The sequence below is a fragment of the Melozone crissalis genome, unplaced genomic scaffold (genome assembly GCF_028551555.1).
Source record: "Melozone crissalis strain CALT ecotype California unplaced genomic scaffold, PUWL_Pcris_2 ptg000033l_1, whole genome shotgun sequence".
In the NCBI taxonomy this organism is placed as follows: domain Eukaryota; kingdom Metazoa; phylum Chordata; class Aves; order Passeriformes; family Passerellidae; genus Melozone; species Melozone crissalis.
In genome coordinates this window covers 18,303,312-18,329,775 of record NW_026535811.1, presented here as the reverse complement: position 1 = coordinate 18,329,775, position 26,464 = coordinate 18,303,312, and the positions used below count along the sequence as shown (strand labels likewise).

Genomic DNA, 26,464 nt, shown 5'->3' with positions numbered 1-26,464 from the left:
TATCTGGGGGCAGAAATCGACCTCCACCTGTTTTCAGTCTCTTTCCAGATACAGATAAAGAGCAACAAGGTCCCCCCTGAGCCTCTTTTACTCCAGGCTGAATTTCCCCCAGCTCCCTCAGCCCCTCCTGCTGCTCCAGCCCCTCAGTGTCTGTCTTGTGAGGGCCCAGAACTGGACACAAGATTCAAGTTGTGGCCCCAGCAGTGCCAGCCCAGGGGACAGTCACTGCCCTGGCCCTGCTGCCACACCATGGCTGGCACAGCCCAGGTGCCACTGGCCTCCTGCCCCCCTGGGCACGCCTGGCTCCTGTCCAGCTGCTCTCCCCAGCACCCCCAGGGCCTTTCCCATCTTTCCAGCCCCTCTGCCTCAGCCTGGAGCTGCAGGAGGTTGGCATGATGCAAGCATCACATTATCCCAGCATGGCAAGCTGATCATGCTCACTGAGCAGTCAGGAAACACAAACCAACAGCTGCACATCAAAACTCAAACGATGCTTTTCTCCAGTTATATCACCCTCTGCCACTCAGGACTGCAGGGGACAAACATGTGGCCTTCTTCCTTCCCTACCTCTTCCAATAAATGCCTGATTATACAGCTGCTGCATAATAGCTGCTGATGCCAGTGGAACTGTGCAGTGATTGCATAATCACTCCAGAGAATGGGAATCTCTGGGCAAAGCCTCATCCCAGCACCACCTGCCCAGTCCTCATCTCTCAGGTTCTGTGGGCTCAGAGAGCCAGTGCTGGTAGCAGCACTGAAGAGGTGAAAATTATTTTTGTATGTAACAGGCTTCCAACTTTTTCCGTGGAAGCGCTGTGAGATTATAGCGGACAAGAGAGCATCCAGCAATGGGCTCTGTTACAGTGTGTGCTTGTAAAAGCTGTTGTGGAATTAATCATCCTGAATTCTTACAGCCTTTCTGCTTCTCCTCTAATGTTAAGGTGCTCACGTGATAGCTGCAGTTATCACTGGGCACCTCTAAGAAGCTTAAATTTCTGTCATAAAAAAATGAGCATATAATAGATCCACAATATGAAATGTGCACACAGATGCAAAAAAAAAAAAGAAAAACCGGGGGCAAATAATGAAAAGTAACCTAGGACAAAATAAGAATGACCCACCAACTGGCAGTCATAATGGTATGCAACAAAAAATTTCCATGCTTTGTAAATTATCATTCAAACCATGCCATACCAAGTGGAATTCCTCAGTTCTGTGACACCAGCCAAGCACTGTTTTTCTTTCTCTGTGACTGAAGAAAGGCTGCTCTGCAGGGATCACACACGGCCACTGAGCCATGCCCAAAGTTCCTGTTGCAGCCAAAGGACATTCGATGCCCCAGCACACCCATATCTAGATGCAGCTGTGAGACAATTTAAAAGCAATAAACCAGTCACAGTTCCAGCACTGGCGTCAAAGCATGTTTCTGCATAAAACCAGCCATACAGCTCAGATAACCACAGAAGAAAAATTGTTTTCTTGCCTTTTGTACTCTGCTAAAATTGCCCAGGGTCCTTGGCCTCTTTTCTTTCCACATCACAGCACACCTCAATTTCTCCTATCACTTTTTTACATGGGAAAGGTGGGGAGGAAAGAGGGAAGAAGCATTTCTGCATAAAATTGCCTTTCTAACATTGCTTCCAGTGCGTAGTGCTGTTACCAATGATGGTGTTGTGGGTGTTGCCCTTCTGCTCCCAACTGCAAAGAAACGAACTTAAAAGTTTTTTATTGCTTGGATGATTATGTGCAAGTAAACATAGACTGGATCTACAACAGGAAGCCAAACAGGAACCATATTAAATTTCAAAGGCTCTATTACTCCTATTGATTTTAGCTGTTGATAATTTTGTTAAGGTTAAAAAGCAGTTCTGTGTTGTTTATAGAAGTATCTTCAGAAACTTATTTTAAAATAAATAGCTTAAATTTTCCTGCTGCTAGAAAAGTCACACAAATTCAGTTGTGAAAAGAAAAGAAAAACATACATAGAAAGAACAGTTGCAGGAAACATGAATGTTTTCATCCTACAATGAAAGCTCTCAACACAGTAATTACTACATATTTTCTCTTGAGCTCTGACTCAGAAGACTAGCCCTCTTCATACTGAAAAGTGAGAGCAGAAAATAAAGCTCTTGGTAAAAGTAATAACTATTTCAAAAAATACTTTTTCTCATATGTCATTAATATGTATTTTATTTCCAGAAATGACAGAATCTCCTGTATTGTACAGAGGTAACTAAAAAAGCTAATTTAACTTGCACTAAATACACAGCTCTGGGCTAAATCACAGGTTTGGTGCACAAAACTTGAGTGCTGAAACAGATTGCTCCCTCCTAAATAGATGGTTGTGCAGCTGGAGCAATTTGAACCTCTAGCAAGGCAGAGGGAAGCAGCACATGCATCTTGTCTCAGAAGATTGCTCATGCTCAGGAGAGGGAAATGGAAATAAGAAAGGGGAGGTAGCTTCCTGAGCCAAATGAAGTGCAGAGGCTGAGGAGCAGTTCCAGCAGCCAGAGGGGTTCCCTGGTTGTTGGAGGCCAGCACAGGAATTGGGCACCTTCCTCCTCCTCCGCTGTCCTGCCCCCTTTCTACGCAGCACCCACTCTCCTAGCAGGGGAACAAGAGCCTGGAGTATTTCTTAGTGATCCAGCTGGGATCCAGTTCAAGCAATATACTCATTTGATCTGCTTTGTAAACCAACACTGCCACATTCCTTCAATCTGGGACAAGCTCTTGTCCTGCTTCTAACGTAAGTCTCCTGAAATCTCAGTGGCTTTCAGTTTTCTTGACTTCTGTGGGCTTTGAGGAAGTTAACTCCCCAAAGCTCTGCAAATGGTACCAGAACATTCCAGTCTAATGTTTGGCTGACGCCTTTTTCCTTGCAGTATGTTTCAGCAGTTCAATTTCCATGCAAGTGGTTGGGTTTTAGCCTCTGTTGGACATCAAGACATGCTAGGCAGCAATTTTAAGAGATTGAATTTTGCTGATGCCAAGATGTTAGGGCAAAAAGAGCAGGATATTCACCTGATGTAGGCTGGCCTGAGCTGTTGTTTAGCTCAGTAGATTATTCTTTAATTTTACACAGAAACAAAGCTGTACCTATATAAAAAATGTCAGAGATTATATACAGGAATTGCAGGCCAGATAAATAGATACATGAATAAACACATGCCTTCCTTACATCTGACCACATTTTTCCTCTACTCACTAACTCTAATTTCTGTTCAATTAATGCCAAGGTACAAACCACATTGTCCTGTATAACTGAGCTGCATTTACCCTCAGCTGTAACTTTCAAAACCTGTTACAACACTGAGAATTGACCATCCCCATAGGTAAAGATACTGTGAGCTATACTGAGTATAGCTTGCACAGACAGCCTTTTAAATTGTCCTTCGTTTATAAATAAATAGATTTAAAAAATTGAAAATTACCAGATTGCTCTATAAGTGCTCTTCGTTCTGATTCAAGCAATATTGTTGAACCAAAGTTTTGGTCCTTGTAAGTTTTTAAAAATCCCTGTCAGTATTTTCAGTGCATTAGAAGACTATGTAAGTGGGGAAAGGCAGTGTCCTAATGAGCTACATTATAAATCACAGGCCAAGTTTTACTGTTTTTCTTTTTAAACCTCACTTTCTAGATGATCCGTTAAATTCAGATTGTCAGTCAGCACAAAAGGAGGCTTTTTTCTCCCATCATGTACCTGAATTTTAACACAGAAGGGCATGCTCTTGTAAAGCCTCCTGTATTTCCACAGTGCTCTCCTGGATCTAAGATGAATGGTTTGGCACTGCTGTATAAGAACTCAGCACAAATGGAGAATATTTGAGTGTCTGAGGGATGTCATAGCCACTCTCTAGGAACAGATTTTGAAAGCTGGTGACATCAGCTTTTGGGAAACTGGGAAGAGCTGGAATCAGAGATAGCTCAGTCCTTACCATTGATGCAGAAATAGTCCAAGTTCACAGCTTTTTTAAGAGCTTTTACAGCACTACCAAGAACAAATTGAGGATCAAGCCCTGCTCCAGAGAGTGCTCATCTATTACCCCACCCACAGGAACATGAAGCATCTCTTGGCATGTCATGAGCCTCAGGGATTCACATTTCCTAGAACTGAATTTGTGAGATGGGGAAAAAAATCTAGGACTGCACATGCAGATGGGGGATAAGAATCTGCTTCCTGTTTTAGAGGTAGCTGTGTTTGAGGAAATACCTACAGGCCTTGGGTTTTCCATCAGAATCTTCTAGGATGTTAGGTGTCTGTTATATGTGTTCATCAAATCTGGTCGTGAATAAACTTGAGGGAAGTTTTCTAACCAGAACATGGAGACTGCAGAAACCCTTCCACTTAGTGGCACTGGATTGTAAAACAGAGTTTCATATATTTACGTAGAAATTTGTATATTTGCATGTGGCAGTGTGAGAGTGAAGATGGTGTTAAGAGAAATCTGCACTACTGCCGCACTTTTTTATAATTCCGTTTTTGGGGCCAGTGGGGCTTCTCATTTCCTAAGTTAGGCTTGGGACTCTGAGGTTCCTGCACTATCAGTTTCGTTTGGAGCCCGTCTGAGGAGGAGTAGAGTAGCTCTGCAGGTGTAGAGTAGCTCTTCAGAGTTGTTTTCTGTTGACAATAAAGGACCCTGAGGTAACTCTCTAGAAATTAACCATTTTAGCATTCTGATGTCTGCATTTAGGTGGGATTAAGCCCACTTAGAGTATCTATGCCATTAAATTACACTACAAACAGCAATAAGTCTCCTTTCCAAAGCAACACTCTTGGACCTTAAAGAAGCAGACAAAAATACTCTCTTGCCTCTAGCAATAGTTCCTCTGTTTTTAAATATCTTACTCTATGATAGGAGTGCAATTAAAGCTATTTGGTCACTCCAGTTACATGAAAAAGATGTGAAAATGAGAACAGTCCCAAGTGGAATAATAAATCTAGAGTTCTTCACATGATACCCACATTCAGCTTGGCATTATCATGCCTTGGGGTCTTGAAAAAACTTGAAAGCAGCTCAAACTGTTTACATAGCAAAACCAGGGTTGCGGGTTCTTTGAATCATACAAAGAAATTTTGGTTCAGGCGTATCAGCTGTTTAAGGACTGCCACATATTAGCAGGAAAATTCATCAACAATCAACCAGATGAATTTCAGCCTCAAGCCACATCTGTTTCAGGCAGCCTGGTAGTGACACAAGAGTTTCATAAATATCTGGGGAATTAGTAAGCCCAACTAATTTTCACTTTTACTAGTAAGGGGCAATCCACTCTTTTAAGACATTTTGGAAGGCCTGGGGTGTTTTCAGTATTTTTCTGAAATAACCTTAAGAAGAGGAAGAAAACATTTCAGATCATGAAAAATCAGACTTCAGCTCTTCAGTGAGGAAAAACACAGCTTTTCAGTGATCATCTTTCAGTTTATATGCTCAAACCTTCATCTGTTCCTCCATTCAAAACTTGTAAATCAAACTTTGAATGTTTCATATTTCCATTTAAAATAAAAACAAACCTCAGAAATTCTCATGGATGTTTTTACTTCCCAGAACAGTGTTCAGGAATATCAACCAATTCAGGAACTACGAAATGAAAAACACTGCTACTAATTGAAAAATACTTGACTTTCAGGAGCATAGGATTACTTCAGAAACCATTATTTACAGTAGGTAATGTTTATTTATGTTAGCAACCCAAATGGTTTCAAATCACTGCTCTTTGCAAGTGAGTATGGTAAAATATGGCCATTAGAAAAAAAATAGAGAAAATTGTATCCTGTGTGGTTTCATTCCTCTCCCACCCAACCCAGTTGATGGGACAAAATATGTATTTAATTTGGACAATTATAGATATTCCAGAAACTCTCTCTACAGGAAACCAGTTTTCCCTCCTAGCTTTGCTCTGTTGGCCAGGCAGCCACACTAATGGCAGAAGTTAAGCCAGCTGCTGTTTGAACACCCGCAGTTCAGGGGAAGGAGCTGGATGAGGCCAGTCCTTGCCTGCTGCAGCTCTCCAGGCTCACTGCAAGTGCCAAACCTCCTCCTGCATCCCTTTGTAGGACAGGCCTTGGATTCAAGCAAATCCTCAGCCTCACTTCCCAAAAGGGCAGCCAGATCTTTGGTAGTGTGACCATAGTGCTGTACCAAAACCAGTTCCTGACTGGTTGCAATTTGTTTCCCAGCTCTCTGGCTTCCAGATCACAGCACTGCCCTAGACTCAAGAGCAAACCAGTAAGTCTACCAGTGTGAAGCCCAAACACATCGTATAGGCTAAGTGGTCCTCTGAAAACCATCTCTGAACTCAATATTAGCAGCAAAAAGTCATGGAGTCAAATTTAGAAGTAATTTAAAGAGGCAAAGAAAGCCCCTCCAGTGGTGTGATATCCCAATCTCATGGATGAGTGCACTCCAGAGGGGGATACACAGCTATTGGTAATTAGAAGGTCTTAGTATTGTTATCAGATTTATCTGGAAAATAAGTAGCAGTGGAGTTTAAATCTGTCAAGTCCTTGTCTTTCCCTCTGACACAGAGAGCAGCCCTGCACCTCCCCTGATCCACCAGCCTTCCTCTGCAGGGCAGCAGGCACCTGCCTGACATCTGCCAGCAGCTCTCTCTGCCCAAGCCAGCCTCTCCCGTGGGAACACGAGAGCTTTCCAAAGTGTCTAAAGTTCCTCCAAAACCAGGGAGCAGCTCTCAGAAGTGATGTGATGCCATGTGCAGTTCAGGTTATATCCCCTGAGCTCTTATGGGAGTTGCACAAGCGTAGACTGGTCTGTAAAAGGTGAGATTCTTAAGAAATGTGGTTGCAGGAAATGGAAAGCTAGAAACTTCCACTGATACTGACGGGTTTGATTTGCAGCCTTGGAAGAAGCTTGGATTGATGTAAAAAAATTACACAGACATTAAACAGAAAAATTATAAACTTCCGTTTCTCTAGTTAGAAATAAGAGTAAGAAAAGTAAGAATATACACACATATAAGAATATATGTGTGTACATGTAACAATAGCCCATTGGATAAAAGTATCTGCAGTGCAGCAGAATTAAGGTGATAGGCTACCAAAACAAAATAAACTTTGTGGCAATTTTCTATTGGATTGGAATGTTTATATTGCCTTGTAATGAAAAAACTTGTGACTACCTTGAGCTATGGCCGACTTCTTATGCCTCTAAAATCTCACAGTCTTTGAGGTTGATGTTTATCTGAGTAATAAATCGTTTTTAGCCTGACAGTAGTCCCATCCCTTCAAGTAAGGCATCGATAATAATAGTGGTGAACAACTTAAAAAACAGACTTACCAGCACTCATAACAAACTATTCAGATGGAAACTTCTTTAAAACTGCTTCACAAGTTGTTTTTTTCTAGTAAGTCTTTCTAGTAATCCATTGTAAACAGTCAATGCTGGGACGTCTGAGACAGCTGACAGCAATCACCTTTTTACACAGGATGCCCTTAGGTGATAATTAGCTCCCATTACACAGACAAGCGATTCAGCTGTGAAAGAGCAGTGGAAGTAAGCACATGCCTGGTCCCCAGCTGCATTTCCTAGGTGGAAGGGAGAACAGCCTGACAAGTGACATTCACACCTTGTGTCTGAACTCACAGACACTGTGCTGATGTTAGCTCGTTGCAGCGTGAGCAAACACACTGCCCTGAGCATAATGCAAAGGAAATTTAAATAATCCAAATGCTTTCTTCCCACCTACAAAGCAGCATTGTTTAACTCTGGTGAATCACGCATGCATTGCACATTTATTCCATTTAAACCTTAACGCCATTCTGAGGTATTTGCTTTCAAACATATTTTGACATTTCTCTCCATTTTTGCAGAATTGTCAGCTACAGGGGGACAAAACTTGAGTTGAAATTTCAGGCTGTTTTCCAAGTTGAACATGTCCAGTGCCTGACTTTTGTGTAAAATCTTAAGCACCAGATGTCTGTCTTCCCTGAGCCAGCTATTATTTAGAAATATTAGCAGAGGCTGTCAGTGATGGTCGTCATTTTTAGCAGTGGCTGTGACAAAATTGATTTGCCACCACTTAAGGTCCTCCTCCCATCTGAACCTCATGCAGGTGCTGGGATGCATTTCACAGCTAGACCATAGGAGAATTTGTGATCCATCAAAAGTGAGGTAATTCAGCCTCGGGATGAAAATAGAGGCAAATCCAATGCTCCTTTATGGCAAGATGGCAGCACCCAGGACCATTGCTTAATGCTCAGTTGTTCCTTGTCAGTTCAAAAAATCCTGAACATTCAATCTCTTTGGTATTGAACCAACCTGAAGCAAATTTTTCTTTTTGTTGAAGTTTCCTCTGCATTGGAAAAACCTGAATCATTCAGGTATTTTGATGTTCTCCCAAAAAAAAAGACAAGGAGCCCCACCTAAAAAGTCAAGTCTGAGACTTTCCACTTTCTTTCATGCAAACAAGATGGCCAAATTGAGATTGAACGAGTGGCATTCACTCTGGAATTTTGTAACTTTCAAGAATTAGTATTGGTAATGCAAGGAACCTTTCACTATATACTTTGGATATAATGTTACATGCTCTGTATAATATAGCCATAGAAGTCTACAGATTCCAAACGATGAAAATTATTTCCCTGCTCTTTGGCAGACCCGCAGGCAGAGGGATTCGATTATATTCTATTTCTATTTCTTTCTGGTTTGAGATATATTTAGACATTTAGTGCTCGTCCTGCAATTAATTTCTCATGTCCTCCCTTTCAATCTGGTGGGGCTTTTACAAAGTCTTGTGCATCATGCTTTGTCCTCCCTTGTCCTTCCATTTCTGGGCAAGGAGGGCACATTCCTATTTCCTGTAACAATAGGTATAGCCACCAAGGGCTTCCTGTTGCAGAAAGCTGTTTGTTAGCCTGGCATCCCAGCTCTGCCTGTGCCAGAGACAGCAAAAGCTTTTCTCCCAGTCACAGTGAGCAGGCTGGAAGGCAGATGCAGATCACAGCAGGCCTGCTCAGATCAGTGTAGTGTCATTTTATGCCAGAGTAAAACCTGAACAGTTGCAGAGGCTGTTTGCTTTCGTGTGAAGTATGAGCCACAACTTGTGTAAGTCTTGGTCCAGGGTGCATCTGAGGTCTGAGGGGACTGTGGTGATCCATGGCACTTTTTAACCAGAGGCCTTGTAATGCTGAATGTGGCAGCTGTTTACCTCATTTGTTAGAAAAATGGCAGAAATCTCTGGAAAAACTTGCCTCCAGAGGCTCTGAATCATTCCTTCATTACTAACGGATGGCATTTCATTCCAGCAGAACTGAGCTACCAAACAATTACTGCTGTCAAAGAGGAGGCAATCTTTTAGTTGTCTGCTGCCTTGTCAAGCAATGAGAATCACAGAATCACAGAATGATTTGGGTGGGAAGAGACATTAGAGCTTATCCAGTTCCACCCCTTGCATGGGCAGGGACACCTTCCACTAGAGCAGGCTGCTCCAAGCCCTGTCCAACCTGGCCTTGGACACTTCCAGGGATGAGGAAGCCACAGCTTCTCTAGGCAACCTCTGCCAGGGCCCTACCACCCTCATGGTAAAGAATTTCTTCCCAATATCTGATCTGAAGGTCCCCCCTGCTGATGTGGCTTTCCTGGGTGCTTTTCATTGAACAGTCTGGGGTACTGTACAGTGACGATAACCTCTGACAGGGAAAAGGAGCAACCTGAGCCACCTCCAGAGCACAGCTTCAGCTCTAAGTGCATTAAAACCCTGCAGAAGTGACCAGAAGTGACAAACACAGGGTTTCTGTTGCCAAGCACACTGTGTTGGGGGACTGGAATATAGCACTCTTGCACATGGAAATTAGCATTCATCTCTCTTAGGAGAATGTAGATATTTTTATGGGATCCTGCTATTGCAAAATGATGTGAAGAAGTACCTCTCAACCTTACTGGTCCAGCCCCCAGTCAATCAATCAATCAATCAATCAATCACATACCCCACTTCATTTATTGTAGGGGAAGAGGACCTTTTAGCTTAGCAACTGTCCTGTCAGGGTTTGGTTTCATGGAGAAGCTGTGGATTTGGCCCAGACTCATCCAGCTTGAAAAATGCAGGGTAAATACTCCCTACTTGCTGTAAGAGGCTTCCAGAGCTGAGTGGGGTCTGGCTCTGCTGTCCACATCCTCCCACTCATCCTCCCATGGCTTTAGACAGAGGAGAAGAATTGGCAGGAAATCAGAGCTACTCACAGGAGTGGTATTTTAGCTTCTGTGCTGCAGACAAATATTCATGAACTTTGCTATGGTCCTCCCTGGCTGACAGTACTGTGAAAAATGCCTCAATGTGAATTAAGATAATACTGTTGTGCTATGGCTCTGGTGGCTGCATACCCAACCTTGCATTGTCCAGCATCTGGGTCCAAGAACTCTGGTAACTCTCACTTTGGTGACACTTGATTTTACCTTAACCCGAAGAAGGACCTGGCCAGCAGCAACTTGGGGACACAAAGGTAAAGAGTAACTAGCTGATAGGTCTGACATGTTTAAAATTACAGTCTGTCCTGGGACACACAAATGCCCGCTCTATCTCCTTCATCTCTAAACATTTATTTAAAAGCAAAGATAGATAAATAAAAGAAACTGTATCCTGTCAAACAGTCTAGTGATTTAAACTATGTAGATAGCAGATTAATAAAGCATTTCACAGGAGGGGAAGCACATGTGGCAATCTACAAAAGAGGTGAAACAACTGGAGGTGCTGGGAAGGACAGAGGTGCCTGCCAGCCATGATATGCACTCATAGTGTGCAGTTTCTTTCTCCCCAGGTGTTTTTTTAATTAGTTATAGCTGAGTCTCCTGAGACTGACTCCTAGATATGAACAACTAATTTTAAACTTCATCTGTGTGCAGACCTTACATGAGGCAGGTTTGCATGTTGTGTTACTATGCATTTCTACCTATATCAAAAAAGGACAAGTGACAGAACAAAACAATTTTTTTGGTTTTGTATTTCTAACATGAAAAATGCTGTGTAGGCTACTTGATTATTAGAAAGGAATTAGCTGTCAAACCTTGGGAGGTCTCATGTGACTGAGTTTTGGGCGAAGGCTTAAACCCTCAGAGTTGTAAGAAAATCTCAGATTTCTATCTGGAGGTCCTCCCTGGCTGACAGTACTGTGAAAAATGCCTCAGTGTGAATTAAAATAACACTGTTGTGCTGTGGCTCTGGTGGCTGTATACCCAACCTTGCAGTGTCCAGCATCTTGCACTCGTTACCTGCTTGAGCAAACAGATGTATTTCTTTAATTTGTTACTATGATTAGTGATCCTAGTCTGCCTCAAAACATTCCCTAGCTGGACTTTCAGCGCAGCCCCCTGCACCCTGCCATAGTTGTCTGTGGATGGACCCCACAGCCTGCACACCCTGCACAAGACTAAAGCAGCAGATTTAAAGCAGCTGTAATGTCCAGAAAGTGCTGCAAGCAAAAAGCTTAGTAATACTTACAACACTTCTGTAAGGAAAGCACATAAATATATTATTTACCCACGTATATGTGTGGAAATCGAAGTACATTTTCTCATCTATTAAAGGAATAGGGATCAGAGTAAGCAGTCAGGACCAGTTTAATATGAACAGGGAGAAACAAGCTTAGCCTCCCACTCTGGCTATGCAGAATCAAACAAGACAAGGAGAATGCAGCCATCAATAGCACACACAAGGTTATACCAGACCGAACAGAACTAACAAAGGAAGGTAGAAGCCTCTTAACACCTCCTCTTTCTTCCTCATGCTTTTCCTTCTTCTTTCTTGCCTCCCGAGATTAAATCTGCAGCTGGAAATACTACAAGTTTTTCTTTACAGGAAATACTTTTGTGTTGGGTGTTCCTGAAACATGATGGAAACCATTTGTGCTTTATGTCTTCCAGAAAATTATATTGATGTGCCTCAAGATGGGAGAGGTAAGACCAGACTTCAAGGAGCAGCTTTCAAGAAAATCAACTAAATTACAAGAGCTGAAAAAATTATGGATAAGTAAGAGAGAGAAAGACTACAAGAGGAATATTGAGCAAGTCACCTGAAGACAGACACCATTCAAACAACTTCTACAGGCAAATGATATAGAAAGAGTCTCCAGGAGAAAGTAGTCTGTAAGCAATATTTTAATTCTAGACTGACACCGTTATCTCTGAAAGGAAGCATCATATTTGTGAAAATGCTCAGTAGGAAGAAAATTACGTTGCTCTGGCAAATCCACACAAAGGTGGGAAATGACCACAAGACAAACCTTTGGTAGATAACTTTTCTTTGCCTCCCCATCCATCAATTGCCATTTGAGCCTAATCTCAGCCTAAGTGTCAGAATCCTGAATGTGAGTTTTTCCAAAGTTCTCTGGTTAACATTTTTCACAATAGGGTAGATGCTGGTAATCCACATCACTGTTAACCATATTGTCCTATGCATTGCAAAGGTAAGCAGGGCCCTTTCATTGAGTCAGACTGCAGGCTAACTTCAACCATAATGCACATTTTTAGATCACTGGCAATGACTCTGCTAAGACTATCCGAGCCCATCTTAAATTTAGGTTCTTGAAGAGGGCATCCTTTATTAGGATGTAACACCATTCCACCCCCATACTCCTGGAAGCTGAAAGCAAAACATTAAAAAACCCAACAAATTGTTTATTTCAAAAGCAATAATACCATTGTCCCCCTCCTTTCTAAGGCAATAGTCAAATTCCCTCAGCCACTGCCTGACTGCAGAGTTTACCCCACACAAGTCTCAGAATCCATTTGTAAGCCAGAAGGGCAATAACTTTGCCACAGAGGTATGTGGAGCACTTGATCACTGGGTTGCAGTAGGTTGACAACTTTCCACAGGGCAGGGTTATTTTAAAATCATACAGTACCAATTACATGAGCAAATCCTGTGAGATTCAGTTATTTAAGATATTTGCATGGAGAACCTGGTAGTGACAAGCAAACAGAGGAGTCCATCTGGAAATCATAACACAAAGCCATGATAATGCCAGTTTAATCCTTCATGTCTAATATTTTGTCCTGCAAATCTCAGTAAGTTTAAAATAACCTTACATTTTACCATTTAACCACAACATGAGGAACACCTTGTTAATGAATAATCAAGTGTTCCTTTTGTACCTCTTTGGCTGAATTAATTTTAGTTTTCTATTGAACTCAACGGGGACACTCTTCTCAGTGATTTGAGTTAGTTCTTGGCTACTGGAGTTCAGGATGGTATGTGACTAAAACCATGAAGGAATAAATAGACCCAATAAGACTGGACACCACAGGAGTGGAAGCCCAGTCTTCAAATAAAGCCCAGTCTGAGTAGCATGCCAACAGGCACATACTCCTTTTCTCTGTAAACCAACAACTAAACATGCCAGGTATCACTGAGTAGGGGCAGGCATTGCCTAAAAGAACAAATTCACAGGTGGGAGTGCTACCCTGCAGGCATGAAACTCCATCCTGTCCCAGGAAAGCTTGAAGCCTGGCCCACTCTCTCATCACAGAAGCTCCTGCACATCCCCCCAGCTTGGAGAGACCTGAGGGAGCTGCCACAGTGCACCTGGGGTGTTACACCTGTGTTACACCTTAGGAACTCTCCAAGAAAAGCAAAGCAAACCGATTGGCTGGAGGTGATGCCATCCATGCCAACATCATGCTCCTCCACACTTTCCCATTGGCTCCAAGATCCATAACCCCTGCAGACACCCAAAAAAGTATCCACAGTAACCAGTGTGGCACTCTGCAGTAACTGTTTGGTCCTTTTACTTCTCCCAGCACCTACTTTCGTTGTGAGGTGATGACTGCCACAGAGAGCTTTGGAAAAAGCTTATGTTCATAGAGGAATTTGTATTAGATACTGGTTTGTGTGACTTACTGTATTTTGTAAGGGTTTTTTTCCCTTTGGGAATTGTGCGTTATTAATGAGCAGTTTTATGCTTTACTTCTAGTACACGTATACCTTGTAATGGATGTGCTTTTTGTTAGTTTGTTTTCTTTTATTCTCTATACAGAGCCAGTAAATATAAGGTAGATACTCTCTGGCTGAAATTCTGATTTTGCCTACCAATTAATTTATGGATAAATCCATGTTGTAGCTGGTGAATAATTTTTCATCAATTGTGTTGTTATAATCACCTGATAGTCTCTCTACTTCAGCAGAATAAAAGATCCTGAATAAGACTAATGCTAATTGGGCCTTAAATTAAAGGGAAATTGTGCACTACATATTTCCCTACCATCATTTCTATCAGCCCTTCTTCCTTGCTGTTGGGACACTGGAGAAGAGCACTGGCTACACAAACAGCCACCTGAACACCTCATCCACCTCTGTAGCTGTGCTCTGATATCCTCTGCATTTACTTGATCAAAACTATGGTGGATCAGATAAACTGCAATGAATTTTTCAGTTATTTCTGCAGAGAGATTGGTTCAAATGCAATCCTTCTCTAAAAGAAATTATCTGGACTAAAATTATTGTATTTTTCTCTATGCCTATTCTGATATGTCTGGAAAAATAAGGGTTCTGAAATTAACACTTTAAAAAGTGCATACATTATACCTCGCATGTGACAACGGCAGCTGTCTATCTCAGTGGCTGTTAGGGAGCTTCCTGCTCCAGAAGCCCCTTCCCCTGCCCAAATAATTTCCTCTCTTCTGTTTCATTGAGAGCTGTGTCCAACTTCTTAGTAATTGCTGTGTATAATGTAGGACATAAAAAGTTAGGTTATAAAGCTTGTGCAGGACTTGGTGTTGTAATTTAACCATCTTTCATGCCTGGTTATGGATTTTACAAAAGACAGAGTGAAAATAATCTGGCCTCTTAATGTATAATTCAGCATATTGTAGCAGCTATTTTAGACACCTATTTTTTATAGTTTTACTACAGCTGTAATTTCTGTATGAGGACTGCCCACTTGAAGAAGCAATGAAGTTAACACGTCAAAATGATTTTTTAAAGTCTGTTCTATTCCACTACCTGTGACTGTGTATAAAAAGTAAAGCAACAAAAACAAAACCTCAACCACTGCTGGGAAGAAACACCTTTTCTCAGCTTCAAAAGTTCTCTTCTGTAAGACAGGCATTTCTTCTAGTCCTCCTTTTACAAAAGTAGCAAATTACTATGAAAACAGTATATATACAGTACAATAGTCTATTTTGATAGTCAGCAGACTATTTTAGGCTAATTAAGCTAACTAGAAATTGTAGGGTTGCAGTGATTTCTCTTTATTGATACATTGATGATAGTACTGTTTCCATATCACTTGGTGTTTGAAATCAACACGTGCCAGGGTCCAGTGATTTGCTAATCTAGTTTCTGGTCTGATCCTGTCCTATTTTTTTGCAGCATTCTCTAACTTCATATTATGAATCATGTTGTCTTTCTAAAGTGATTGCCAAGCAAACCAAAAATGTGTTTTACACTGCTATTGCACTGCTCTCGTCTTTATATACAGTAGTTTTTATAAAGATGTCCTTAGGTTTTAATAAATGAGTGTAACGTAAACTAATCTCTGTAATAAAACTTGCTTTAGTGTTTCAAAGGCTGTCTGGAATAGCTGTAGAGATTTGAGCTTCTGAGTATTTCAATAGCTTCAAAATTTGTGGCTTCCTTTCCCTCTGCAGGAAATCCCCAGATACCAGAACTCCATGGTCTGTACAAGGGTAAAATAAAGAATGGACTTAGAGGTGGGGGGAAGGGGCCCCAAGAAGCCAAACCTCACCACAAAAAAAACCATTAAGGCCATTGCATTAATCAATACGTATTCCATTTAGTCTGCTTCACATTTCCAGCAGTTGCTGATACCAGATATTTAAGAGGGAAGTGTGGGACACTGAAGAGAGATTGCTAAGAAATAAAGATTATCTTTCCACCACTCGAGGCAAGCTGAGAAGGCCAAACTGCAACTGAGTAGAAAGAAAACAACATTTTGACTTTCACACATAAAGTACTCTTTCCCACATGGCTCATCTCTCCTGCTGAGGCAAACACAGTTTAGTTTGCTTTGGACAAAAAGGCAGGACCAACAACTCTCAGGGAAAAGAGATTTAATTTGTTCTTTGCTTCCAGGCTGAAGGATTTGGACAGTTTCCCCAGGAAGTTTTAGATTTTCTAAACACTCTCTCAAGTCTCCTTGTCACCTGTTGTTTAGGAGGCATCATTGTTCCCAAAATACTGAGAGCTTTGAGCTGAAATTTCAGCTCTCCCATTAGTAAAAGGGAGTATTTTTGGCAACATCACCTCTTGGAACAGATTGCTTACTTTTACAGAAAGAATTCTTCCCCTGTCCCGCTGCCCCCAAGCTTGAGTTCTCCTCAGCTCTTTTCCTGTCCTCCTTGCTGTCCTCCTTGGCCCATCCCAAATCCTTGGTATCTGACTGAAGTCCTGGCATTTATACACAGCAGTACCTTTTCCCATTAGAAATTATCCTTTCAGCATCAGATCACTAGCCTCAGACTAGAGACTGTGCTGTGGAAATATACCTAAACCGTCAAAAATAGATTTTATAGCCAAATTTAAAAGGAAGGATGAGAAATCCCTTGTAATGTCACTTACTTCATGTGCCAGAGTGCATTTCTGGAGCTTCTATAACAAAGCACATGAACTCTAAAGTAGAAAAGGATCATTTTCATTAAAGCAACACTTCAGTAATTCTTAGGGGTTTCACAACTGTAAGAGACTACAATTGCACTCCACTGTGCTAAAATTTATGGAAGGTATTGTAGAAAGAAAGAGGACAAAAAACAGCTTTAAAAATACATAAATGTGTAAAATTACATGTAATTGCAACCCCGTCCCCTTCTCAAACTGCACCTGCAATTGTGAAAACAGTTAAATAGATGAGACAAAGGACATAAATCAATGGATTGGGTGTGTTATAGCTCCCTCACCAAGTTTCAACAATTTTTATTATGTGCTTCTAGTAATTGAGTAAGGGTTATATTCAGCACATTATGCTCACCAGGAACAGCTTTTATATACCAAGGAGCAAATTAAATACCCCTGGAATTTCCATGGGAGATGTTAAAATGCTGATATTGACTTGCAGACTGCCATTATCACCAAGTCAAAACAAACAGGAGCATCACAGCCAGTTCCTTTAAACTGTTAATTCTTACTAGAAAGCAGAGACTTCATTGATTTGCTGGTTGCTCACACATACAGAAGGACAAGGAGAGAAAAGAGAGCTAAGATTTGATTTTTGTTTCCAAGAAAACAAAACTCTCTCACTCACTCAAGCTATTCCAAGCAATTAGTTTAATTTGGAAAATGAAAAAACATTACTTGGAGGGTAGGGGTGGGGGGGGGAACATACCAATACATTAGGTATGAGTAGCTACTGCTGCTGCTTTGCTGTAGTGAGAATTAGCAGTGAAAATCAAGTTTAAATCATTGGTGTTGACAACATACAAACTAAAAAAAGCTTGATCTAGGGAACATTTGAGAATACTCTCCCCTTAGCCAGCTACAGAGATTTAATTTAAGGCATTTTTGGGAATTACATGGGTTTTGTTTCTTTTGACTGCCTCACAGTTACTGCTTAAAAATGCTGTTTTATCAGGTAAGGCTACTGAAAACAGTTGAAACCTTTGAAACATCTGAAAAGCTGTGTTCCATTTTACCTCAAAGCTTTTGCTTCCCAGGATAAGGCCTACCTCCTCTGCTGTCCAGTATTTGCTGTCCTGAGAATTAAGAATATTGCATCATTACTACTATTACTATGCAGTATCAAACTGTTCCCTGCAAAGCCACCTTCATCAAGCATTCCTGGCTTTTGTTGGAAGAATTTATGTTGCAAAATGCTGCTGGGGTGGGTGGGAGCGCAGTAGGAAGTGCCACCTTCAGTGACCTTGTGATAGCTGGGGTTTGCTGTATAAACTCTATTATAATTTTAACCACACAGTCCACCTCCTATTTCCCTGAGTGATTGTGCTCTCAGCAGCCGCCAGAAAAAGCCAGTTGGGAATTTATCTAGCAAGGAGACACAGCATCCTTCTGCTGGATCTGCTATTATTATGCAGATAGCGGAGCTCAAGACATTTCACAACCTCTCCCTCTTTTTCTTTGCTAGCTGCATGGATGTTTGTTAAAAAAATCATCTCCAGCTAATAAAAAACCTTAAAAGCCCTAAACCCTAAGGAAAGAAATCATGCAATACTGTGCATCTCACAAATTTTGGTTTTTTATAATACCCACATAAATGCCACATAAATAAAAGGCACTGCTTAAGCCCCAGTTGCATTTTTATGGAGTTTCTAGGCTGTAGCTCAGTGGCACAGGATGTGACTTCTGTTAGTGCTCTGCACTCATCATTTCTCCTTTCATATCTTCTCCCCACATTGCCCATAAACAAGAGCACTCTAAGCATGACAGGCAATGCTTTTGCACTACTGGAGGTGCTCCCACCCTCCCTGAGACCCAGCCATGTCTCATGGCCTGTAGTAGAAATAGGCAATGCCCCAGCCGGGGAATAAAGTGCTCTGACTCCATGATTCAGGGGGCTGAACAGCTGCTTTATTAAGCTATACTATATTACACTAATACTATACTAAATTACATACTAAAAAGATACTATACTAAAGAGTATAAAAGAAAAACCATGACTGTCTGGAGACAGCCAGGACACAGCTTTGACCCAATTGGTCAAGGAATCAAAACAACCTTCACCGGTCCAATTAACAAATCACTCTGGGTAAATTAAACAATCTCCATAACACATTCCACATCTGCAAAACAACAGGAGCAGTGAATGGAGATAAGAATTGTTTTCTCTTCTTCTCTAAGCTTCTCACTGCCTTCCCCAGGAAAATTCCTGGGAGAGTGTTCTGCCTGCTGCTCTCTGTGAAGAGAGTTGTGGCCACACAGGGCCCTCAGCAAGCAAAGACTTCTCTGCAAGGACCAACAGCTTCACCTCCTAAACCATTGTCCCTCCCAGTCTGTGCAGGGAGGTCTCTGCTCACCCAAGGCATCTCTGACTGCTGGCTTTGGCTGGGGACCTGCTCCTCTGCCTCAGGTCCTTCAGCATTGCACCGAAAAAGGGCAACCACAATTGTTTGGAAAAAGTGCCCAGAAGTGGAACTGATTCAGGACAGAAATAAAACAGGAATACTTGGACTACTTGAACACACTTTCAACTTCTGCTCCCAATCTCCAGTGTTCAGACAACAGGAAAGCAGGCCATGGGAGAACCACTGCAATTAAGAAATCTTCTTTCTTCTCAGCTGTAAGATTGTATGCACTAAGGCTTCCAACAGCCTTTTGCAGAGACACACATTCCTTGCTGGCAGGAATGGACAGTTTGGGCAAATCCAGTTTTCTGTTTTACTTCTTCTTCTCAACACTTAAAGAATATTTTGGCTGGACTGTGCTCTTTCCTAACCAGCTGCAAAATGCCATTCTCTGCCTGCTGCAGCCCAAACCTGTGTAGTCACTAGAGGCTCCCAAATGCAATTCTGACACCAGCCCACACTGGAGGTCCAGCGTGCTCTAGACCAAGTCTTGTTCCTGAAATAGACTCTGTCAGAGCTGTGTAAAACTTGCAACCTGATGCTATGGGCAGATTGTTACATGGCCACTTCCCAAGGTTTGACCCAGGGTCCCTTGTGCTATCCTCTCCTAGAGGGCACAATCCATGCAACACTGCTTTTCCCTTTGCCAGGTCTCCCCATGTCGCAGGAGTGGTTTTCCAGCCCCATCACTCTCTGCCTCACTCCATCACCAGGCAACGAGTCGAGGCACTTCCTTCTGTTTTTCAGGGAGCCAGGAACATCTGCATGCCCTAAGGGAAGGAAGCAGTTTTCAAAAACACTTTTAAGTGTGAGCTTTGGATCTGTGATTCATATCCACACTCTGCTGCCCGAGTGCTACCCAGTTTGCACCACAGGGTTGGGGGCTTTGGCTTTGCTGCTGAGGTGAATTGAGGAGACAAACCTCAGGGAGCTGGCAAGCAGCAAATAAATTTGGAGCAGAGTAGGGTAAAAGCAGCAGGTCCAAAGAAGGCCAAGCTGTGTGCCTGGTTACTGTGAGCCCCTGAGTCAGAGGGAAGCCTCTCCCCCCTGTTAGCACATACCCAAGCAGCGGGCTCATACCTCAGCCGAGCTCCGTTCCCAGGCTAAGTCAAACACCCAGAGATCACCCCCGATCAAAGGGAGCCGCCACTTGCCCAAGGCATGTGAGCACATACCAAGGATGTGTCTGCAAGCATGAAGAATGGTCTGGCCCAGACCTAGAAAGTGTCAGCCTGCTTGGCTGAGAGACTCTTTCCTCCTCTGTGCTGTGTCCCATCTCGAGCCACTGGCTTGGCCATCCCCTTCAAGCCTGTCTGACTTACATCATTAATTCCTCCAGTGCTGCTACAGGAAAATGAGCACTACAAAATGGCTACCCGGAAGACACAGAGAAAACTTCAGAACTAACAGGAAAATATCAAACTGGGTGGCAGGAGGCCTCTGCAAAAACATGAAGCTTTTGCCAAAGCAACGGCAGGATTTTTTTAGTGTTTTTTTTTCTTCCCATTTCAGCCAAAAGTTTCTCATCCAAGAAAACTTACCTTGGCATACCCAAAGCCATTGGTTTTACCTGAACTACTAATGAGTTTCCATGTGCTTTGTAGCTCCAGATCAGAGAGGTTGAGTGGGATACATTTGGTGGCAGCCAGGTCTTAGCTGTTCACTATCACACCTGGAGCTTGTAGGGCATTCAGAGAAGAGGGTATGAAGCAAAAAGTTGGGCTATTTCTCACCATAGACTGTATCAAAGAGAGGACACCAAGAAAATTGCCCTGCCTGCAGAATACTGCAGAGTCTTCCCTTCTGGCCCTCCTAGTAGGGACTTCTTGGGTGTAAATACAAGGAGTTTCTTCTAATGTCTCATTTGATCTCCACGTCAAGACGCGTACATAACAGAACAGCAAGTTCAAGTCTTTGAGGAAAGCTTTATGAAAACTGCTGTGGCTGACGTATTCCCAGCATCTGCTGCTTTAATCCTCTCTTGTTGGAAAAGAAAGGAGCTCAGCAACAGGCTAGTAATTAATTCTACAACAATACTCAATAAGGAAAAGTTTGGTTTTAATAAACAGAACAGAACTGCTGATTTAACGCAAACATATTCAGTTAGAAGGACATCTCAAAAATATTTATATTAGAGGCAAGAACAAAGCAGTAACAACCACACTCTACAGGAAGTATTGCTTGCTGTCTGGTGATTAATAAACCCCAGGAAAGAATAAAATGGATGGTCTAAATTTTTCTTCCCTGTTTCCCATAAACTGAAAAATACACAGGAAATAAATGCCTATGGTGAAACCAAAGCCAAAATTTTGCTGTGAACTTGTGTTATTACAGGAATGTCTTGAGATGCCCCTCCCCAAGGAGCTCAAGTGATTTCTTAAAATGGTGATAGAGGAACAATGGGGAAGACTTCTAAGCCAGTGGAGACTTATCCAGTTTTTATAAATTGTCAAGCAGAGGAAGGTTTCCTCCCCTGCCGGTCTCTGTGGCTGCAGCTCCAGCAGAAAGCAGTGGGAGCTCAGGCACATGCAGCCTCTGTTAGCAGCAGCAGTTAGTCCCTACCAAAACATGCTAAAGAATGTGCTAAAATTCAGTTGTAATATTTCTCCCCAAAACATTTAGCTCAACAGGAAATACAATGTCATATGGGCAGTAAAAGTTTTAATTTCTTTTCATTATCCTTTGTGTTTCAATAAACTGTTGGAAAACATGCTACAGAAGACTCATGGATGTTCATCTTGGAATTCTTCTTTTACCTAAAATATCCTCTCTCCAAATATGTCTGGCAATATATTCTGAGGAATCAATCTGTCATCGAGAATGTGCCAGACACATGTTACGACCTCAACGCCAGACCACAACTGGAGGTCGTGTGGGTTTTTGGCTGCCAGAAGCTTTCTTTGAGCCCTTGGGCTGCACAGTTCAGCTCTCACCATCTCAGGTCTTGTTATGGTCTAGCCCCAGACAGCAACCAAACACCACAGAGTCACTCCCACCAGTGGGATCAGGGAGAGAATAGGAAGGATAAAAGCCAGGATACTCGTGGGTGGAAATAAGTGCAGTTTAATAGGGAAAGCAAAAGCCACACACAAACCCAAAGCAAAACAAGGAGTTAATTCCCTGGTTCCCATGGGCAGGCAGGTGTTCATCACCTCCAGGAGACCAGAGGCCTGTCCCGTGGAATGGTGACTTGGGAAGACAAACACATCACCCCAAATATCCCTGCCCTTCCTCCTTCTTCCTCCCCCTTTACATTCTGAGCATGATGTCACGGGGTCTGGAGCATCCCTTGGGTCAGTCAGGGTCACCTGTCCTGGCTGTGTCTCCTCCCAAACTCCCAGGCACCCCAGCCCCTCCCCAGCATGGCCTTTGAGGGGCAGGAAAGGCCTTGGCCCTGTGCAATCCCTGCTCAGCAATAACAACAACACCTCTGTGTTATCAGCCCTGTGTGCAGCACAGATCCAAACCACAGCCCCATTCCAGCCCCTGGGAAGGAAACTAACTGGTCCCTAAAAAGAGGCATATGTCCAAGTCTGACATTGCAAGGAAACAACCTAGAAACCTTTATGAAGTTTTCAAGTGCTCTGATGAAGATGACAAAGACAGAGTGCATATGGATTTGCAGTCAGACACTGGTTTAAAAACAGACAAAAAGACTGCAGTAATTTAAATATGTTTGTCCAGACCTCTCTTCCACACACTATGGATACAAATCTCCCCCTTGCACCACATCAGAAAGTTTTGAGAGGAGTCATTAAGTCATCTCTGTATTTGATGTGTCCTTTTTGAGTGTCAGCTTCCTTTCCACAGGCAAAATCCCCCAAGCCCAGCTGCGACATTCCTGTGCTGCACCCATCAGTCACTGTGGAGACCACTCCTTGCTTGCACCACAGCAGCTGGAACATGGAATCCTCAACTGGCATGTGAAAACTGCCTTCTCTAGACAGCTGGAATTGCTGTAGCAGCCTCCTCTGCAACGAGGCTGTCTGAAGTGTAGAAGTCACAAATATATAAAAGAGGAGGTGGAAACACTGGATCAAAGCAATGGGCGGAGGGGGGTTGTTTGCTTTTAAGTTTAGAGTTGGGGGTGTCCTTGGGGTTTTGCTTTGTTTTGCAGTGGTTTTTGAGCAGCACAGGGACAGTGGGGTCTGTCCAACGTGGTTCAAAGGCAAAAGAGTTGGCAAAGGTCCCAAGTGTGCCAGGAGAGGAGGAGGTCAGAGCACGTGGCAGTCATGGCAGAGCTGCAATCTCCCTTTTGCCCATGGAGCAAGTTGTTCACCTGTCCCACACAGGGTTCTGCTTATTATTAGCCCTGGCCACGCTGCAAGTTTCTGTGCCAGAGTCAGCAGTGTGAAATGCTCAAAGGATTTGTGCCCAAAGTAGATCCTCTGTGACAGAGGAACTACTGGCACACCCACACAACACCATGAGAGCAAAAGACTGTTTTGAGTCCAAAATGAAAAGGTTTTTTTACACATTTTACTCTTCAAGTTTTCAGTTTCCGCCTCAAAAATGAAACTCTGACTCTTTATTTCTCATTCTTTAGGTGCTGGATACTCAGTAGTTACCCCTCATATCTCCATGAGGGCTTTGGCTGTGCTCCAGGATCAAACAGTAATAGATGGAATCTACAGGACACAGCAAGAACATTGTGTGGCACAAACGCCAAACTATACAAATGTCCCACACTCCTTGATTGTCTTAGGTCTAATGAATTCTCAGCAAATTTGCCATAAACAGATAAAATCCCTAAGAAATCAGAGCTACCAATGGTAGTCCAGGAGAGGGACAGGAGGGATTTGGGCAATATATTTCATCAGTTCAACAGGTATAGAGTAAGTTACTCTCATGACACTTATAAAGGCAAGTCTGAAAAAAAGCAGAAGGAGATAATTTTGTAATTCTCAGTGTGAATCCCCAAAATAAAGAGCTTTATTCTTTGAAATAGAAAATAATTATTTATTTCAGCTGTGTTCACATCCTTTTTGCCCTCCAGGGTTAATCTGCTGAAAAGCTTTTAGCTAAGATTAATGTATATCCAGCTGTCTCTGGATTTTTCTGTTCTATCCAAAAATTAACACACAGCAAACAAACAAACAAACAAATACTGGCAATAACATATTAGCAAAAAAAGGAACATTCCAATTAATTCAAACACAATTCCCACAACATTGTCTTTCACTCTGAAAGAATAAAGCCAATTGAATTTGTTTTCAAAAGGAAAAAAAATTGAGATGGGGTGAAAAAAGGTACTCTGTTAATTTATAGCATTGCTCAGAAGACAAGGAGATTAAAAGGTTTAAGAGCTGGAAGTATAAAATTGCTGGTTGCCTGCATGGTACGTGTGGAGATACTGCCAGTGGGAAAACTGGGGCTACCAATGCCACAGTGGTTTTACCTCATACGAGCAAACCCCTTAAAACCTTCTCCAGGAGAACACAACTTTCACTTCAATGTGCTCAATCACTCCTTGTTGCCTCAGTCAATTCCTGTTCTCCTGCATAGGATGTTAATTAGGCAACTGTTTGCCCTCATGTAGCTGTTAAGATCCGGTTATTAAAATTTTTAGAGATGCCTCTGTCTGAATTAGTGCAAATAAGACTATACTGCCAAAGTCAATAGTATGGATTTTATTTAACAGTAAGCCTGAGAGAGAGAAATAGAAAAGAGCAGGGGGAGAGAGAGATAGTGACAGAGACAGATTAAGCAGAAAATGTCACCACTCTGTGGATCCCAACAGCATCCCATTGATCCTCTCCATCTTGTCTTCTTAGTGGTGAGGGTCCTCCAAAAAAACATAGAGTTCACAGATTAATATACATTTGGGCCAGGTGGGAACGCCCAGATACCTCCCCTGGGGAGTCAGGTTTGACACTGTCTTGCAAGACTCTGGATCTGTTGCATCACTTTGCATCGTGTGCAGTCTCCTGCTGCAAGGCCTCAGGAATCGGTCTGGGGGGTGCTTTGGGAGTCTTTGATGGATTATGACCCCCTTAGAAGCCAGTTTTGCTAAAGAATTGCTTCACCAAAACACCTCAGAACAAAAAAAAAAAACACCATGGAACTTTCAAAGCTGAGAAGTTCAGCATGAACATCTGTAACCAGAGCAGAGACAAACAGCTGACCAAGACTGCACCAATGAGCATACCTTGATCTGGCCTCAACATGCCAGTTTTTAAGGTACCTTTCAAGTCCTGCTGGATTCCTTGATTCACTGTCAAATACAGCCTGTGTGCATTTGGCTTACTATATTTTACTTGTAGCTTTCCATTTACTTAGTCATCATATGGAATTTTATTCAGGGCTAAGTTGCTGTCATTTTGTCATTTCACAGATGACACTGTGACTATCACCCTTCCTAAAAAAAAACAAAACAAAAACAAACAAAAAACCCCAAAAAACCAAACCAAACCAAACAACACAACACAACAACAACAACAAAATAATAATATTGTGCTTTTTAAAGCATCTTTATTGTTGCTCTATGTTTAATTAACCACCAACAAGAGGCCCTGGGATGTTTTTCTTTCTGAGATTATGAAGGACTCGTTTCCAACTCTTTGGAAAAAAGCAACCAGAGGCAAGGTTAACTTTCCAGAAGAGCACCACAGAATAATGGGGAAAGTCTGTGATGTGGTGAGAGGTTAAATGAAGGCTGTGCAGAAATGCTGGCCAGCCTGAGTAGTAGAGATAAGGTCACGCCCATAGGGACAAAAGCAAATGAAACTTTTTAACTGATTTTTTCAGAGAAAAATACTGCTCCAATTCTACCAAAATTGGAAGGAAAAAAACCTCATGAAAATGAAACTGGGCCTTGTTCTATCACAAATGTTTCAGTAAGACACATTCCAAAGTGGATTTTTTAAAAAAAACCTCGAATCATTCAGGCTGTATGCAGCACATCAAATTTTCCTCTAGAGCTTAAAATGGAAATAAAATAGATTCTTGCACCCAGTCTCTGCAAATACTGAACTTGGTGTGAGGAGCAGGAGCTCTCCCCAGATCTCAGCTTTTTTTCAGATTAAACCAAGCTGTTCTCTGATCAGCACTGCAAGAGGATATGTAACTTTAGATACTACTCAACTCCTTGTCTGGTGATCCACAGAAAATGTGCATCTGTTACAGCAAAAGGGAAGTTTAACTGGAGCTGAAGAAGCTCTAGTTTTCAGGCTGGGTGTTCCTCATGTCAGCAGCTAGTGCTGGGATGAATGAGTGCTTTCCACCACCTTCCTTTGTGGGGCTGTGAAAAGATCAGTCTTAAATCTTATCACACACAAAACTAGTGTTTTTTCTAAATAAAGATTGATTTTTTTTTCGACATCAACTTACAAGGAAAATTCTTCAGGATGATCAGTTCTAAAGACTGTAAAGGCTGACAAGGAACAGGAAATTCAAACTTCATAGAAGCTGTGGAAATATTCCCCTACTGTGTAAAAACAGTTATAAGAGGAACCCTAAAATATGAATCTGTGTACTTTTTTAGGGGC

The 26,464-nt window shown here is 42.2% G+C and overlaps 1 protein-coding gene across 1 annotated transcript in view; it reads left to right on the top strand.

Annotated features, from left to right (window-relative positions):
* SHISAL1 (shisa like 1) overlaps nt 1-15,511 on the top strand; it is a 73,635-nt gene extending 58,124 nt beyond the window's left edge. The window contains exon 5 of the mRNA XM_054282130.1: nt 11,871-15,511. Coding sequence (XP_054138105.1) covers nt 11,871 — 1 coding nt within the window. The 3' untranslated portion in view covers nt 11,872-15,511. The remainder of the gene's footprint in view (nt 1-11,870) is intronic.
* The last annotated feature ends 10,953 nt before the right edge of the window (nt 15,512-26,464 follow it).